We start from the raw sequence: 16,219 nt of genomic DNA, 5'->3' as shown, positions 1-16,219 counted from the left end.
GAAAACAAGTGCTGCTGACAGGTTTGGCGCCTGGACTGAATAGATTATTCTCACAATATTTGTCATAACCAATTGCCACTGATCCCTCCTCCATCTACTGCTGTTAAATCCCTCACTAGCAGCAATTGAAGTAAATTTATTCTGTAACAGCTTCCACTCTCGGTCTGGAGTGAGCACCTCGTGGATGATTACATGATCAAACTTTGGATTAAGCTGAATGGATGTATATGTTCGAACTACTTTTGTTGTTCAATATATTATTCTGGAAGTGTTTGTGAGATGATTATGTCGCTAGTCCAGGGGATCCCCTTTTCTAAACGATCAATCTTTATTCCAAGTATTAACTAAAGAAAACCCAGAATCGGCCACTTGGCTTAAACAAAGCAACGATGTTCTTGGAGAGGATGAGAATAGAAGAAGAAAGAGATGAGCGCAGAAGTAGAAAGTAGAAGAATGAAAGCGCAGAATTCAGAAACCATTGCTGATTCAACCAATCCTTCTTTCCCATTTCAATCATCCTCAAATGAAACTTGAAAAGCGTTGCAGAAACTGATACGATGTATTCTTAAGAAAGATCTGTAATTAATTGACATCAATCCGAAAACTTTCAAAGATTTTTACAAATACTTGAACAAAACAAGCAGAAAAATGGGTTCTGGGAGAGATGAAGAGAGATCGAGAGAGAGAGAAGACATTCCCTTACTAGGCAATCAACATCCCAGTTCTTCTCTTCGTTACAGCATAGCTTCTGCTGCGAGGATACAATATATCCGTGTTCATCTTGAAATCCTCCTGAAAGTAGCATGGTTTATCTTCATCGATTCGGCCGATTCCAACACTGAAACTCTTGGGCAATCCCTGGGCGCCCATGACACTAGGCTGCGAGAGAGTCCCAGACGTTTCCCTCTGGCTTCTCTGAGACACCATTCTCATCACCTCACGGAGATCCTCCTCGTCGCTGGCTCTGGAAGAAGCCACGCTGAAGCTCTTGGGGAGAGTCGACGGGTACATGCTGTAATTCATGTTCCCAGCACAATTCGTCATGCTTCTCACGTAGAAATCCCGGGCCTTGCAGAGGACTCGAATGGGCGCCTTGATACATCGAGTGAACTTATTCCCAGAAACGGATTTACCATCCTTGGCGCCCATTTCCTTTCTTAATTCGATGCAAAGTACTGTCAGAAGAAGCAACCCCAGAAGACGGAAAGAGAGGAATTCGCAGGAGATGGCAGAGAGGGAGTTTCGTTAAAAGGGGTCGAAGAGGTTTGTGATTTTGAACTGTAATTTGTTGGAAGACGCAGAGAGAGGAAGAAGAGAAGGGTCGGCAGCAGAGACAAAGCGAACAAAGAGAAGAAGAAGAATTGGCGTGTGTTCTGGGGCGATTGTCTGTTTGGTTTATGTAGTGATCATCGAAAGCCAATAAACTCTGGCAGATTTGTACGTGTGGACCTTTTCTAATGGCGAATTTATAAAAAAAAAAAAATTGGATAAGGCCAGGCACCTACTACCGCAACCTGAAAAGACAAACTGCCTCCCTCCCTCCCCCCATCAATTCCTCGTCATTTCCTCGTCCGGGTGATCGATTCCATTTTACCCGCTTAAGGAGGAGGATAAATGGGAAAAAAATTCTTTCTGGGTCCTACCATTTTCGAAACAGACAATCTACCTGAAATTTGAACAGAGACAAATCCACTTTCATTTAGCTGAATCCACTGTAAAGTCGATTATCGACTGTAAAAGAATCCTTTCACGTTCGTAACTTCCGAAATCAGGTTTCTTGTGCATGATGATTAACTGCCATTAAAGGAACAGTTCAGAAATACAGAATTCCAAGTTGAATTAGTTTGGTCCATTTGGCAGCAGCTCATCGTTCAACCATTTTATAAAGAATAAACAAAACCCCAAAGTCAGCTGAATTGGTTTGGTCTTGAAGTAAAACCCAGCTCATAGCGTTCCCACTACGCATTTCCGCCTGGATTTTTTGTTTTTTTTTTTTCTGATCAAGGAAGGAATATACAGATATCATGCTCAGAAGTTGATGGACAAATTACAAATAAGAAGTCATCGACAATTGATTAAACTAAAGGCTCAAATTTGATTCTTCTTCCGGGGAGTTTTTATCAGATCAAAGAGGGTGGTGGGATTTGCTTCATCAACTAATCCCTAAAACTGGGTCATGCTGAGAGTTGATTTCGTGCATAGGATTCTACTGAAGAAAATCCTTTTAGTCTGAAATCTCAAGGGGCATAAGAGGCTTGTTTTTTCGTGCTTCACTCTTATTGTCTTTTTTATGGCATAAACAATTATTTACTGTCATAAACCCTAAACCCTAAACCCTAAATCCTACCACCACAAAAAAAAAAAAAAAAAATTAAGTGATACAGGAAATTATCTTATTAGGGTAGACTATTTGTGGATTTTTTAATAGTATTATGTCATTATGGATGTTCAAAGTGGTCACCATAGTGGTATCCAAACACATGCTTAACAACTTTTTAATGTAAGGACTCATCCACTAACATGTCCCTACTTGACTGTGAACAACTATAATTATAATACCCACTAATTATTGCTTGACACAGTAAAAAAATTCCTAATTTTAGATTCCTTCAAAATCCGTTCATAAACATAGTTTTCGGCCGCACTTCACGAGCGTTTTTTTTTTTCATATGAACTAAACCTAACTCAACATAAAGTTAATGTGTTGATTAGGTCCTAAACCCTAAACCTTAAACCCTAATTACAATTTAAAATGAATTAAAAAGGGATCTGAATGGGTTCGAACCAATTCAACCTAAGTCAGCATAAAGTTAAGTGTGTTGATTAGGTCCTAAACCCTAAACCTTAAACCCTAATTATAGTTTTAAATGAATTAAGAAGGGATCTAAATGGGTTCGAATCAATTTAACCTAAGTCAACATAAAATTAAGTGTGTTGATTAGGTCAAAAATTGAAACCAATTAGATCCCTTCTTAATTCATTCTAAACTATAATTATGATTAAACCGACTTCATTAGACCCATTTGCTAATGGTCAAAAGGATCATCACATGTTTGTGCATGAATCCTCAATTGGCACATGAGGATCCACCCACTTTGAAGCCATTCAAACTGGTTTGAATATTTAGTTATAGGATTATTTTTATATTCTTATAAAAAACATACCAAAAATGTGGTTTTTAGGTCACATATAAGGGTCAAGTTTGAACTCTGAATTATAATTTATAAGGTCCGTGTGCAATTATTGACTGCTGTGCAGTCCTCTAATTATTGAGCACAAAGAATCATTCTCTTTCCTTCTCCTTTCCTAGCGACGTAAGAGAGAGAAAGATTAGCTTGTTAAAAAAGATTTTTTTATTTACATGACACTACTTGCACATCCCTAGCTTCCAACACCCATACCCACCTCCCCTTGGGTCGACAAGAGAGGAAATCGAATAGGGAATGGCAGTGACTGAAAGGGTTTTAACCTGTAAAAGACAAACGGAGAAGACAGCAGCGGAGAGTTGAAACAGAAGAGACCGGAAGTAGGTGACTGAGAAGAGAGATAAGAGTCCATCCAGTTGAAGGATGACGGAGTATCGTAAACCTTCTGGAGGCTCTTGGCTTCTGGAAAAGCTTCCAAAGTTCTGATTGTCCAGTTTCTGTGACTGGAAATTACTTTGGCGTTTGCATGCCCGCCTGTAACTGTTGTTGAATTGACAGCGTTGGAGTTTGTGTTGTTTGTGGCAGAAGAGTCCATGGAGCATCTGTGCTGACGGACTTGACTGAAACGAGTGGGAAGTGCAGGCCACTGATTTGTTGATTGAGTAGTAGTTGGATAGTGGTGGTGGGTAACAATCATAAAACAATCCGCCATTGACGAGGAATTCAAGCTCGAGAATGAATGTAAAAGAAGAAATAGATCAATCAGAACGAATGGAATAATTTTCAGAACTTAGTTTGCAGCAAGATCAGAATAAACTATTTGGAAAATATAGTGGAAAGTAATTTTTTGTGTTAGTGTATAGTAAAAAATATAGTGGAAAGTGCATAAGAAATTTCTTAATAAAATACTCTAACATATTTTAAATTGTCTGAATTAATAAATAATTAAAAATTAAATTAAATATACTTTTATAATATCCAAATACCTAATAAAATTATTACTTTTTAATATGTAAATTCTCACTCTTAAAATATTAATTAAATATAATATTAAAAATCATAAATTTATGTAAATAAAAAAGTGGGTATTTTATTATAAAAAATAGTTTTATTGATTTAATTTTATAAAATAGTTTTATTTAAAAAAATAAAATAAAATTATTAAACAAATCCTTTATTTATAATATCCAAATGTTAATCAAATTATTATTTTTACAATATCTATATTCTCGCTCTTAAAATAGTCATTAAATATAATATTAGAAAATCAATAGATTTAAATTTTATTCTAGATACTCTTTACTTGTTTTAAATTATTTATATTGATTATTAAAAAATACTTAATTTTATAATATCCAAATACTTAATCAAATTATTACTTTTGTAATATCTAAATTTTCACTCTTAAATAAAAAATTAAAAATAATATTAAAATCATGAATTTATATAAATAAAAAAGGGTATATTATAATATAAAATTACTACGATTGATTTAATTTTAAAATTAATTTTATTTAATTATTTTGTTAATAAACAAATAAAATTTTAATTTATTTAAATTAATAAAAAAATACGTAGATAAATACTTAATTTTACAATATCCAAATGCAAGGGTGAGAAATCAGAATGAACAAAACAATAATCAGAGAGAGTGAGAGTGCGAGTGAACGTTCTTAAGAATAAGTGTGAGTGCCGTTTTTGGGTTATTTTCAGTAAGAAGACTTGTTTTCCGTGGAGACAGTGATCACATCAACCACGAACAATAGTAGCAGATTCCGAACTCATCGGTTTCGAGAAAAACTTAATCACCAATCAACCCTAACTACCACAGAGCCATCGGGCAATAGCTTCTGGACAATAAAATCGGAAACTGGATGATTCTAAAAGGTTGGAGTGAGACAGTCATCACAGAATGAAGATGAAAGTCGTGTAGTTTTGTTTTTGGTCTCTTCGCAAGGTAACCGTGTGGGACAGACGAGCCCGAAAGTGAAAATGAGAGTCTGGCCTTCTCTTCAGCCGTCGGCGTCGCCGCTGCGGTGTCTGTTGTCGAGAGAATCGTCGAGGAGGACCAACCTCTCTGCAGTTTCAATCTCTTTCCGAGGTCCATTATTGAATTTTCTGTCGAAATTTGAAAAATCGAACGTCAGAAAAGACTGGTTTGTTTGTTTTGGAATAATTCAGCCGAGGCCTGCATTGGCCTGCAGTAACAAAAGCCGCAGTCGGCCATGGCGGACAAAAGAGAGCGAATCAAAAGCCGCCTGTAAAAATGAAGAAAAAATCAATGACGAACTGCTGATGTCATATTCAGACAAGAAGCCTTGTCTTTGCCATTGAGAAATTGGAAAATTTTTATCTTCGTTCTAAGTCATCTTGAAGAAACACCCACTAGCAAAGATCGGAGAGTTGAAGATTAAAGCTACAATCACTTGAAAATATCTCAAAAACTCTAGCAATATAAGAGGGCAATCGTCAATTTGTTTTTTAAGGTACACAAAAGCATTAGAGCTCCAAGGTATAAACATTTTTCAAATACATGTTTAAATGATGCATGTAACTACTTTAAATTTGCTAAACCCTCAAGACTTATTTTCGTCATGCTTAAAACTCAAAACTATACTCTGGCATATAGAATGATCGGTCATACACTTTGGCTTGATTGATCACACAAAATTACTCGTTGATTGATGCCCTAATCAAAGCTTGGGGAACCTAAAACATACTCGAGCAAAAAGGGCTAGTTTACATGGAAAAGTTATAAAAACCCCTCCAAACTCAATAGGAAGTGTTATGTTAACATTTATTAGGAATTTATAGTATTCAACAACCACCTTTCATTTTAAAATCGTTCACAAATCCATTTTGAGAGAAATAGAGTTGTACATCTTACAAAAACTCTTTTTCTCTCTCAAAATCACTTTGTATCCTACCGTTCGACCTCGACTATTTTTTCTCTTGTGCATCAAAGAATTGGAGGCTTGGAAATCACTAGGAGAAGATTGTCTCTCCATTCAAAAAAGGGCGTAAGTTTCCTTTTTCTCTATGTATTTTTATTTGTTTTCTCAAAAGTATTCTAGAACCTGAAATCTAAGAAAGTCAAGCTTACTTGAGTTGCAAACTAATTGTAAAATATTAGGGAAAGATTTATTTGTATTATTCTAATTTTTACATACAAACACTAAATTTTAACTTTGAATCTCAATTCACTCCCTCTTGAGAAACCCCCTAGGCCTACAAAAACTGTTGAAGACAAGAACTAGGGTTTCCCCTTTTAGGGTGAGGGACAAGATAGAGAGGTTGTAGCACATTTGAGGCTATGGTTAGGTAATTTAGGGAGTTGAGTAGATGGTAGGTTGGTGGTTTAGAAGCTTAGTGTTTAGGCTGTCAAAATATGAGTTTAAGGAGTTCTGGGAATAAGGTTGTGAGAATTATTTGTGGCTTTATTTCATCTTATTGTCCATAATTGTTGTATCTCTCTAGGTACTTGCCCTTTGAGTGCTCGATGTTGTTTATTCTTGCTCTTAGGCCTGCAGGGTATCAAAATGTTGGTTGCACATTGCCAGGAGGATATCAAGGATTATAATGTTGAATTGTTTCTTGAACATTTTAAGTAATCACAAGAAATCCATCTATCCTTTTGTTTTTATTATTGAAATGAGGAAGATAAAAACCAAAAGCTTACATATTGTTTGTGGTAGATGGATGGGCAAAGAAAGAATATTATCATTTTGGTCATAATTGTTGGTGTTTGATCCAAATTATAATACCAACAAATATTGTCTTATATTTACACTGAATTTTGGTGTTCATTTTTTAAGAGATGAAAAAAACCAAGTCCTTTGTATGGGTTATCGGAGAAATGATTAGTGAAAAATCTGATATTTTGGGTGAAAAACGAAGAGGAGCTTGGAGAGGAGTAGTAATTGCTGCCTGGAGTGTGTGCCTAAAAAAGGATGCAACATTTTCTTTTAATCAGGCGTTTTAAGTGATTTTTGCATAAAAAACTAACATACCCATCAAAACATAAACATACGTATCTCCTAAAATATACATCTACCATAAGCATATGAAGACATTGTCTACCTAACAGACATCATATAAGATCAAAACATAATATATAAAATAACCAAAATACCCCTGAGTTGATATTTTAACATTTTCCCTCGAGTTGGAGAGTAGATATCAAATAACCCAACTTGTCATAGAATTATACATGTTCATGTCTTCCCAATGGCTTTGTAAACGCATCCCCCAATTAGTTTAAATTTTTCACATATGGAGTTACCACCTTCCTTGCATAACTACTTCTCTAATAAAATGGCAATCATCATCTATATGTTTAGTTTTTTTATGTAATACGAGGTTGCTTACAATAAAAATTGTCGCCTGATTACCATACTTCATGACCATAGGACCTAGTAACTGGAAACCAAATTCAAGAAGAACAAATTTAATCCACATAAATTCACTAACCTTGTGATTCATGGCTCAATATTCAGCCTTTGCACTATATCTAGCGACAACTGTCTATTTTTTACTTTTCCAGTTTACCATGTTACTTCCAACAAAACAACAGGAGTTTGATGTAAACCGTCTATCCATCTTACACCCAGCATAATTAGTATCAAAATATCCAAGTATATCAATTTGTTCGCTCTGTGTATACAACAAACCTTTTTCCAGGTGTACCCTTCAAATACTTTAAGATCCGTTAAGCAGCTTCTAAATGTGTTTTTTGCGGATTTTCCATGAACTAACTCACAATTCTCGTAGCAAATGAAATATTTGGCCTAGTAACTATAGCATAAATTAATTTACCTACCAAGTATCGGTATTGAGTTCTATCTTTGAGAGTAGGACCTTGTGTGCCATGAAGATTATGGTTTTCTATGCGAGTATCTACTGGTTTAGCACCCAACAAACCATACTCCCACATATCTAATATATATTTTCTCTCAAAGAGAACAATACATTTTTTTGTTGCAAAAAACTTCAATGCCAAAAAAATACTTGAGGAGGCCCAAATCTTTCGTCCAAAAATATGTGGCCAAGATCATCACCAAACAATACAATACCATCTACATAGACCACCAAAAAAACTACACTAGTCTTCCTATAAAGTATAAACATAGAAGTCACAATGACTCCGATGGAACCCAAAAAACAACTACATCAATCTTAAAATGTCTCATGGATAATAATACCATGGGAGGCACAAAAAGTCCAAAACTTAATATTAAGATATTCCAAACCATTATCATTACGAAGCACATGAACACAACCACTCAATTGATTTTTTATTTCACTAAAAAAAATTCAAGAATACATCAAAGACTTTGGATTTCTCATGTGTGAAACTAATCGTCTTCTTCGTCTGCAAGTCCCGAAAAACATAGGTAATACGATAAAAGTTATAGAACAGTTTAAACATTTAGTAATGTAACTCACAGACAAGTGATTAACGAAAAAATTGGGAACAAATAGAACTGTGTACAAGCAAATTTGTGGAGTAGTGTGAACAGTACCCTCCCCCTGAATAAGACAAGTGGACCCATTAGCTAACATAACTCTAGGATATGAACAAAACAGATTAATGGACTAAAACAAGAGAGACATAACTAACATGTAAGTTGAGGCTCCTAAATCAATTATCCAGGAGAGAGAGTGGGACACATTCAATACAGTTATACATATACTCGCCATTGCATCACTCACTGAGGATGAAGGATGAGTGTCTACATTTGGAGAAGTAGCAGATGATGCAGTCAATATTCTAATTGTTAAATTTCTTCATAAGAGTCAGTGTGAGAAAAGTCGTCTTGTTCTCTAACTATAGAGTTGGCCTAAACAAGTTTACCAAATTTCTCCCAATATTTTTCAAATATATGGTTTGACCTACCACAATGAACACATTTGCAATCCCCCTATCATTTTGACCATGACCATGAAAAGAGAAGGAGCGACCTCTACATTTATTATTACCACTATGAAATTGACCATCAAATCTGCTAGTAGAGAGCTAGAGGTTAAAACCTATTGCATCTGAGAGACTTCCACCTGAGTCATTTTTACTCAGTACTGCACCTTCAACCAGAAGAACCCTATTAAATGCCTACTCTAGGGTCATCCCATCCTTATTAGCCAACAACTGAGCTTGAATAACATAATACTCAAAGCCCAAACCATCTAGAAATCGATCCACTTGAATCAGATTTTCATTCTTACATAATGTGTTGATTTCCTTTAATACCCCTCTCATCTTAGTGAAGTAATTTGCTTAGTGAAGTAATTTGCACCGATCTATTGCCACGCTTCATGTTAAAGTATATCACATACAACTCATAGATCCTCGACAAGTTACTTTCTTACGATAAAATAAATGCTAAGGTAATCCACATTGCCTTACCAAAACTACAACTCAAAATATGGTCACAAATCGTGACTCCATATTGTTGACCAACTAAGTCATCACTAAATTATCTTCAGCCACTCAATTCTCAATAATAGATAGGAGGATCATCTGTTATGTATTTGGTCATCCTTTCAGCCCTCAAATATGTGAAAACTAACTAGGAACAGTGACATAATTCGATCCATTCAACCAGATCATAGTTATCTGAATAGGATAAAGAGAAATTCACATTGGCACCCTAATTGGTCCTCTGGACAACAACTTGTGTGTTGGATTCAGCCATTAAATACCATAAACTACCACAATTCAATGCAACAATGCGTCAACCAATCAAATGAGAACCTTTTTCCCCAAAATTCTATGCATGTGCAGTGAAGTTAGCTCCACAATTGAACCGATTAGGGCAATTAAGCAATAATCTCAATCAATTTCCAATAAAGAACAAACAATCTCAGCAATCAAGACCAGGAATTCAAGAACAAACAACTCAATTGCATGAAATTTGGGTGACACATGCAAAATTGATGATGCTGCAAGCAAGGTGGAGGGCGACAAGGGCAGTATTGAAAAAATTCCTCAAATTGAGATCATTAAATGACTCAAAACCCCAATAATCTTTTTATTAGAAGTAGTGTCCATGAGTCAAGAGGCTATGGCAGGGAAAAAAGGGAAAAAATGAAAATTTTCCACTACCAGTCCAAAATTTTGGGAAGATCCTTCAAAAGGGTTGCTAAAGATTGAGAGAACAACCACAAAATGGAGAGAAATATGCCCAAGAAGTGCTTAACCATGCTTTGATACCATGAAATTTTTTATTATTTGGGTGAAAAAAACAAAAAGAGAAATAAGAGAAGAAGAGCTTGGAGAAGAGCAATTGTTGTTGCCTTGGAGTGTGTGCCTAAAAACGGATGCCCGCTTTTTTTTAATCAAAGGTTTTATGAGATTTTTACATGGAAGACAAAAATACCCCCCCAAAACATAAACTAACATTTCTCCTAAAATACACCTCTAAAATAAATGAAAATTGAACCATAGGCATATTAAGACATTGGCAAACATCATATAAGATAAAAATATAATATATAAAATAACCAAAATACCCTTGAATTGATATTTTAAAAGTTAGAAGCAATGTTAGGGTGTCCACCTAAAGCCGTTATTACATATCATGATCTTGCCATTGAAAAAGTCATTGCCTTAGCTCTCCCACAAACTTACCATAGATCTTGCATGTGTCATATATTGAATAAGTTGTTGGAGAAACTAGGTGCACATATACTTTAAGGGAATAAAAAGAACCTGACGAGGTAGAGTTTTTTGGGGATATCAAGGATCCAGAACTGTATTTAGAAAGCATGATAAACAACACCTGTCAGCTTTCTTCAACATCAGTGTGGAAGAAAAAAAATTTAAGGTAGATTAAATCATTGTTCAGTTATAGCTTTCAGGACTTGGTAAAAGGAGTGACTCTGTGGCCTAATGGTAAGGCACCACTATAAGTGGAGATTCTGGGTTCAAATCCCAACAGAGTTACATCATCCATTTCGGATTTTGCTTAACCAAATCGTTTTTGTTATTTAATCTGCTCCTTTTTTTGTATATCAAAAGTTCTTCCTTTGTTGCTGTAAGCCTTATAGACCATTAGGTTCCACGAGCTATTTGTCCTGCTGCCTATCTACACTAGAAGTGCATAGCTTAAATATCAAGTCAAAATAAGTTTTAGTGAAGTAAGAGTGGGTTCATAAACATTAGAGCCTTATCCATAAGGCCACATAACCTTTGACAAACAATGAAAAATAAATCCCAACAACATGCATATGCACTCTTTCATTAAATGCTTGACATAGCTGTTTGAAAGAAAGAAAATGTGATGAAGTAACTCTGCTACGACTTGAACCCAAATCTCCGACTAGAATGGTGCCTTATCCATTAGGCCACAGAGTCTTCTTTCTTATAGGAGAAGCTAAATCTCATAATACAATTTGATAAAGAATATACCAACTTTCATGCTATTTAAACTCTTCATGCAAATAAGACATTACTTTCAGTCCTCAACTATTAGGGTAATCATCTAGCATAAAATTAGAAGGGTAAATATCCTGCATAAAATTAGACATTCTGGTATAGCAATAAACTCCATAGTGAGGATCGCGCTTGTAATAAACTCAATAGATAGGAAAGATCATGTCAAGATCTCTGAACCCTAACAGTTATGTGCTCAGTGGAACTTATTTTGAAGAAAATAAAACAATGCTAAGCCATACACATCAGTAACAATTTCCATTACCTTGTTATTTTTATTTTCTAATGTCCAAACTCCCCAAAGACCTACAAAGTCCACGTGGGAATGAAGTCACAAGCAAACAGTTAATATACAAAGTTAAAGCCTTCATACATAAAAGGATAAGAAACTTACCAGAAGTGCATAACTTATTCACACAACATAGTTGATGGAGCCATATGTCCTTAATAAGCCAATTTTTTCTTTAATATAATTGGTGATATGAACTCACTAGTTGCCAAGGTCAACAAATTTCTACTTTCCTAGTGGAACTAATTGACTAGATAGACTGGTTTGTGCACTTATCAATTTATTTTTTCTGAATCAATTTTAACAAGAGTCAACATAGGCAATATGTGTTTTTAAAAAACAAAAATTTGTTCAATCACTACTTGAAGTACAGCATATACACATCTCGCCCAAGCATATTATTATCTCAACTGCAACAATCTACTTATGCTTGTGGTCAGCTGTGTGAGATTTACCCTATTGTAGCGAAACCCATAACTACACCCTTAAAAGACTGGTTCAATTCTTTAAAATATAGAACATGAACACTGTAACTCTTTCAAAAACAAATTTTGATGGCATGAAAAAGAGTGAACCTTTAGAGTGACAACTAGGCAGGACACAAAAATTTTAAGCATTCAAGAGCCACCTCCATTATTAAATTTACAGACATCTCTAAAAAAATAGAAAAAGAAAACAAAAAAAATAGAATATAAGATGAATTAGCGAAAAATAGACAAAAAATGCAATCAAAGTAACGATAATACAAAAATAAGATGAATAAAAAACCACTAATAATTCTATAAAGAGATACTAAACACTGACAGAATCTCACTATCACTTTCATATAACTGCTTGCTATCAGTACTAATAATCTCCCTCGATTAAATCACCACTCCTTTCTTCAAAACACATCCAACTCCACAATGATGTGTTAGCCCAATTAGAAATCGAAAAGAGACAAAAAAAAAAACACTTTTTCGATTAAGCTGCCCTAAATCTAACGCAGTCACAAAAAGGAAGAAAAGAGGAAAAGGAGGAGCAATGAGGAGGTCGGACAAAAGGGTAGCAGATAAGAGCATAGAAAAGAAAAAGAACAAAAAAAAAAAAAAGAGAATAGGGAATAGGTGCATGCCTCGTTCGAAGTCGTCGACGGAAGGCAAAGCGACAGATTGTGCTGGGCATACGGGAGGACGTCGGCGTAGGAGGAGCGACGGCTGGGTGCGATGGGCGGCGGCAAGTTCTCCGCTCCCATCAGCAGCTGAAATCCCTTGTCACCATCTGAAACTCCGTTTCATGGTGTTTGTTGTTTACAATTAATTCCTTTCTTGTTTTTTTATGATAACAAAACGCATAATAGAAATTATAATTTGTAAACTAATTATTTCAGATACCGAACTTTCAAGAGTTAATTTATCTGGATGGCTAAAGCTTCAATTTCAAGTCATAATTTAAAACTCAGTCACAAATATAAAAGATAATTCTTAAACTCCTTTATTTGAGTATAATAGTGTATATAGAGCTTTAGGTCATTGCATGCAAATATATTTAGAACATCATACACATCCCTTATAACATGTTAGAACACTTAGATAAAATCATTCATATGCTTTTAAAGTCAACTTAGTTGAACTGTAACGATCGATCAGCCTTTGCCAATAATCGATCATCCAAAAATTATAGGCTAAAACTTATAAAGCATGATCAATTATCCTGAATATGGTCATTTCATGCTATAAAGTATGATCAATTATCCCATTTGGATTGATCGATCAATATTGTTTAGGCAAGTAAATTTTATACAAATGATCAATCATCCCACAATTGATTGATCAGATAAAATATTGTCAATCAGTGATATAAAAACATGATCGATCATACTTGCATTGCACAACCAAAGGGAATTCTGATTGAACGATCGTCCACCAACAATGATCGATCAGTCATGTACTAAGTTTTACAAACTGGCAAAAAAAAGCTAGTTTAACTTGGAAAAATTATAAATATCCCAGCAAACCACACATAGATAAGTTAATGAGTATTTATTAACAAATCATTTGAGTATTTGCTCTCAATCTTGCAAAACTTATCAAAAGAGCTCTATAGTGAAAGTGAGAGTCTTAACTTTGCAAAATCCTTTAGTTTTTCCATTCATTTCTTTGCATTACATTTTAAACGAACTCCCTTACTCCATATTGTGGTGCTAAAGAAGTGAAAACTCGGATCTCTCAAAGAAAAAAACACTCCAAGTAAACCAACTAGAGTTCTTTGCATTAAGTTTTCCTTTTTTGGTTTATAATTTGTTAAAGATTCATCTAGAACCTATTCAATATAGATAGAAAAAACCAACTAGAGTTAGAATCTATCATCATTCTCATGATGAGATTGTGATCGTAAAAACATGTATTGAATTATATGTGGCTTAAAGAGAGTCAAAATCTCTTTGTGTGAATTCCATCTATTAGAACTTTAAAATAATGGAATATCAATTAGGTGAATACCATTAGGGTAATATCGATAACAAAAATTCTTCTTGTATTATAGTATGTGGATGTTTATTTTCCATCAAATTTGTATGATATTTTATTTACATGCCTTACATAAATTTTCATTTGAAATACTCAATTTATCCCCCTCTTGATAAGCCACTTCGGCCAACATTTATGACGATTCAAGGGTTGAGGGCGGGACGAGCGGAAATTAAGCACACACAAGAATCAGTGCAACTGATCATCCCATATTTACAAATAAAGTATCTAGAAGTTTTCAGTTCACTTAATTTTGAAAAAATTAAACATTAGATTTTTCTTTAAAGGAACTCTTTAGATTTACTTTCACCGAATTTATACACTAAAAGATATTATAATTTTCTTTCAAGGAACTCTTCAATTTTAATTTCACGAAATTTATTACGCTAAAAAATATCCATAACCAAAATCAATTCCTCCATTAAAATTTATTTTAATTTAATTAATATTTAAATATTTATAATATTTCTCTCTTTGTCTAGGAGAGAGAAAGGCTTCACCATGGTGCCTTCCCCTATGCTTGCTACTCCCCCCACCCCTCACCCTCAGCTATTCCAATTTCCAAACTCTCATTGTAAGATGATACGTCATTAATTATAAATTATTCTAAATTAAATTTAGCTCCAACCTAAGTTTTATATTAATACCTTATACTGTTATAGTCAGGGTTCCTCTTGGTTCCCACCAAACTCGCTTGGGTCAACAAAATAACGCGATTCATCTTTGACCCCACACTGGGCTCAGATCTTCCTCGCATTGAATCAACGTCAGCCCGCCGCCACGTGATGCCAAAATCTCTTTCCTCGCCCTTACAAAATACAAGACACTGAAAGCGCGGACAGGTCATGCAAAGATGGTGAAGCAGACGAGCGAGAACTCTTCCCTGAACGCACCTGCAGACGAGCAATGGAGAAGCGCAAGCTTCTCTCTCCACAGTTTACAGAAGCCTCTGCCGCCGATGGTGAGATACCGGAACAACAAGGTGCCGCCCAAGGTGTACACGGTGCACCCCAGGGAGTTTCGCCCCCTGGTTCACAGACTCACTGGAGCGCCTTCCCCGCGACGCCAGCAGCTGAGGAGAATGGCGCCGCCGGCGCTGCCAGTCGATAGACGTCAGTATCCACCACCGACGGAGCCATTGCAGAAGGGTCTGCAAGAGAAGTCCTCGTCCTGGTTGAATTTTCTTCCAGCTTTGCCGAAACAAAAGTTGTCCGAAAATCCCCTCGAGAGCACATTCTCGAGGTTCTTGTCGCCTTCCTCGCACGCGCCCTGGCTGCTGCTCAGTCCGGGAACAATGGCGTCCTTGAAGTACGACGCTTCTCTGTAGTCAACTCTTCGGGTCATCGATGCCGAGCCCGCGTATTTTCTTTTTTCTAGTATGATTCATTTAGTCAAGTGCAGGGCCAACTATTCTCTTCCTACTCAATCTTTGGTAGTTTTGGGCTCGTACCAGACGAGATCAACAGAGAAAATTGTTCTTTTTTTATTTCAGGTGTTCATTTTGTTAATGAAATCTGTTTTATTCTTCAATTTGATTTGTTTAAAGGAGCACCCGCTCGCAACTTCCATGAAGTAGAAGCTTTTTATCTTGGCCCAAAAAACCTGTTCAAGTATGACTTTGATGCATCAGCATGAACATCGTACCCCTTTTTCAACCCAGTAAGGCGACCAGGCCAAGTCAAACTCGAGGACGATTTCCCAACATTGAACCGCCCAGCGATCGCAAATTCAGGACGGTCGTCCTTTGGGCAATCTCTTGGCTTCGTGCTGCTCTTCACGAATTCTACCTGTTTTATCTGGGAGTGACCAGCATAGGGTCCTACAACGATGTTCGACCCAGGAAGAA

General features: G+C 35.7%; 2 protein-coding genes across 2 annotated transcripts; one reads left to right on the top strand and one right to left on the bottom strand.

Moving 5' to 3' along the window:
- Positions 1-702: 702 nt before the first annotated feature.
- On the bottom strand, positions 703-1,149 carry LOC137952141 (uncharacterized). The gene has a single exon (XM_068799210.1). The coding sequence runs from the start codon at positions 1,147-1,149 to the stop codon at positions 703-705; it is 447 nt and encodes a 148-aa protein (XP_068655311.1).
- A 14,077-nt stretch (positions 1,150-15,226) lies between these two features.
- LOC137952140 (uncharacterized) lies at positions 15,227-15,700 on the top strand. The gene has a single exon (XM_068799209.1). It carries the CDS (start codon positions 15,227-15,229, stop codon positions 15,698-15,700), a length of 474 nt encoding a protein of 157 aa, XP_068655310.1.
- The last annotated feature ends 519 nt before the right edge of the window (positions 15,701-16,219 follow it).

This window comes from Aristolochia californica, unplaced genomic scaffold (genome assembly GCF_029961685.1).
Source record: "Aristolochia californica isolate CCGP_79_NKW_82.1479 unplaced genomic scaffold, dmAriCali1.0.hap1 SCAF_15, whole genome shotgun sequence".
In the NCBI taxonomy this organism is placed as follows: Eukaryota; Viridiplantae; Streptophyta; class Magnoliopsida; order Piperales; family Aristolochiaceae; genus Aristolochia; species Aristolochia californica.
The sequence above is the reverse complement of the archived record's forward strand: the minus strand, read 5'-3'. Positions and strand labels throughout refer to the sequence as shown.

Coding starts and splice junctions, on each gene's coding strand:
- LOC137952141 (XM_068799210.1), bottom strand. CDS start 1,149: ATGGGCGCCAAGGATGGTAAATCCGTTTCTGGGAATAAGTTCACTCGA.
- LOC137952140 (XM_068799209.1), top strand. CDS start 15,227: ATGGTGAAGCAGACGAGCGAGAACTCTTCCCTGAACGCACCTGCAGAC.